This window comes from Rhagoletis pomonella, unplaced genomic scaffold (genome assembly GCF_013731165.1).
Source record: "Rhagoletis pomonella isolate Grant_MI unplaced genomic scaffold, Rhpom_1.0 Rhpom_scaffold_00163, whole genome shotgun sequence".
Lineage (NCBI taxonomy): Eukaryota > Metazoa > Arthropoda > Insecta > Diptera > Tephritidae > Rhagoletis > Rhagoletis pomonella.
The window spans coordinates 69,412-72,254 of NW_023458717.1; the positions used below are offsets into that span (position 1 = coordinate 69,412).

Consider the following 2,843-nt stretch of genomic DNA (forward strand, 5'->3'; position numbering starts at 1 on the left):
ATGTGGCGCATATTCATACGTATTTACTTCATTACATTATTGATTTAAGTAAATAATCTTATTAGCAATTTCCAACACTGTAAGCATACCCAAATTCGCTATATCAAACTTGATACTTGGCAGCCCTACTAGCTTTTTTGAATTCCTCTTTAGTTACTTCTTTCTGACAATTATTATAAAATCTTTTGGAGTTAATAAATGCTTGATCATCGTGAGAGCAAGTCGTTTTCTATTTAAAAAGTAACACATTGGTGACCCCGTATTGCTAAACACGCGCTTTAGTTAAAACGTAAAAAATAACCAGAAAAATGCCTCTAGACGAAAGTACAACTGCTGCGGGCGGCCGAGATTCTGGAATTTTCGAAAGCTACAATGGCGCGCCACGAATTCCACTCCCTGCAATGAGCGAGGAGAATATAGAGGCGTATTTCTACGCTTTAGAATTTTGGTTCCAAGCATCACTCGTGCACAGTGATTCCAGAAAATTTCATATTGTTCTTGCGAGTCTGCCGCCTAGTAAGCTGTTGGAACTGAAGCCAATAGTGGAGGCCGCACCCCTGACTGATAAATTCGCTTACATCAAACAAAAGATCACCGATCATTTCACTGAAAGCCAGCAACGCCGCTTGCAGCGCATTCTCAAGGACATGCCTCTTAGTGATCGAAAACCGAGCGAATTATTCAGTGAAATGAAGCGAGTGGCCGGCACTACGCTCAACGATAGCCTTCTACACGATCTATGGATTTCACGACTCCCTCCTTACGTTCAAGCCGCCATAATTGCAACAAATGTTCCGCTGACGGAGGAGGTCAAGGTGGCCGATTCGATCACCGAGTCCATTGGGTGGTACAATGGGCAAGTAGACATGGTATCTTCGCGGAATGACCTTTCTGACCTCAAAACCGAAATTGCGGAATTGTCACGAAATTTGCAAAGACAACTCAAGGTTAAAGACAGACCACGCGGCAGATCATCGTCTCGAACAAAAACGGTACCTCCAAACGGAGCTTCAGCAAACGGTTTCTGCTGGTATCACGCCAAATTCGGCGACAAAGCAACAAAATGTCGCGCACCATGCACATTCACTAAACCTGTAACGGCACAATAAAAATGCTCGGCTGCAACGGTGTCGGGTATTCGCAAACAACCTGATGCCGTACATAACCACCGGCTCCGCATTTTTGATACGTCATCGGAAATTAATTTTTTAATTGATACGGGCGCTGATATTTCAGTGATTCCACCTAATGGGGAGGCAGCACGAGCTAAAAATACCGGTATTAATTTGTTTGCGGCAAACGGGTCGCCTATTAAAGTGTACGGCGAAACCGTTTTAAAACTTAACCTAAATCTGCGCCGAGAATTCACTTGGAATTTCTACGTGGCTGATGTGTCTCAAGCCATAATTGGTGCAGACATTTTAAGTAATTTTGACATTTTAGTCGATATTAAAAGAAAGTGTCTTATTGATCGAAAAACTGAATTACAAACATTTTGTGAGATTGACAACAGTGTTAAAACTATTAACGCTAACTTGAAATTTTTGGACATTTTAAGAGAGTTTATTGAAATTACGCGTGCACCGCCTATCGGTTCGGCTACGAAATCTACAATCGTTCATCGGATTTTAACAACTGGTCAACCAGTTTTTGTACGCCCGCGTAGACTTTCGCCAGAGAAGCTGACCGCGGCACGTGCTGAATTCGAGCTTCTCCTTAAACTCGGAATTTGTCGCCCATCGAGTAGTAATTGGGCGAGCCCGCTCCATATGGTCCGCAAATCGGATGGTGGTTGGAGGTCATGTGGCGACTACCGCGCCCTCAATTCGCAGACCATTCCCGATCGATACCCTTTGCCGTTTTTGCAGGATTTTTCGAACGTGCTTGCAGGAAAAAGTGTTTTCTCAAAAATTGACCTACAGAAGGCTTTTCACCAAGTGAAGATTCACCCTGACGACGGGCCGAAGACCGCAATTACGACACCGTTTGGGCTTTACGAATTCACCCAGATGACTTTCGGTTTGCGAAACGCAGCCCAGACCTTTCAGCGTCTAATAAACGAAGTTTTTCGTGGTCTCAACTTTGTGTTCACGTACCTAGATGATATCTGTGTAGCATCACGGAATTTCGAAGAGCATCGAGATCATTTAAGAGAAGTGTTTCGGCGTCTAAAGGAAAATAGTCTTACTATAAACGTGGCGAAATCTGAATTCGGCGTTAGGGAACTAGAGTTCCTTGGCCATTCCATAACCAAAAACGGCATCAAACCACTTCCAAGTCGCGTCGAAGCTCTGTTAAATTTTAAACGACCTACGGTTGCAAAAGATCTAAAAAGATTCTTAGCAATGTTGAACTTTTATCGACGTTTTTTGCCTCACGCACTGGAGAACCAAGGCCCACTTTTCGCAATGATAGAAGCCAATCGTCGTAACGACAAAACACCGCTAATATGGACTGAGGAGACAGTCCGCAACTTCGAATCCTGCAAACAGGAATTGGCTAACGCTACCATGCTAGCTCATCCCTTACCAAACGTTGAGCTGTCACTCTGGGTCGACGCGTCCAATTTTTCTGCTGGAGCTGTTCTTAACCAAATCGTAGACAATAACATCCATCCCCTAGGATTTTTTTCTCGAAAATTCTCAAAAGCCGAGCAACGTTACAGCACATATGACCGTGAGCTGACGGCCTTATACTTAGCGCTCCGTCATTTCCGGTATATGGTCGAGGGTAGAAGGTGCCACATTTACACCGACCATAAGCCACTAGTTTTCGCGTTTCGCCAACGACTGGACAAAGCTTCTGACCGCCAAATAAGGCAACTCGACTTCATAGCGCAGATT

General features: G+C 44.1%; 1 protein-coding gene across 1 annotated transcript; it reads left to right on the forward strand.

The window, feature by feature from the left end:
- Positions 1-308: 308 nt before the first annotated feature.
- On the forward strand, positions 309-1,109 carry LOC118750190. The gene has a single exon (XM_036484919.1). The coding sequence runs from the start codon at positions 309-311 to the stop codon at positions 1,107-1,109; it is 801 nt and encodes a 266-aa protein (XP_036340812.1).
- Positions 1,110-2,843: the final 1,734 nt, after the last annotated feature.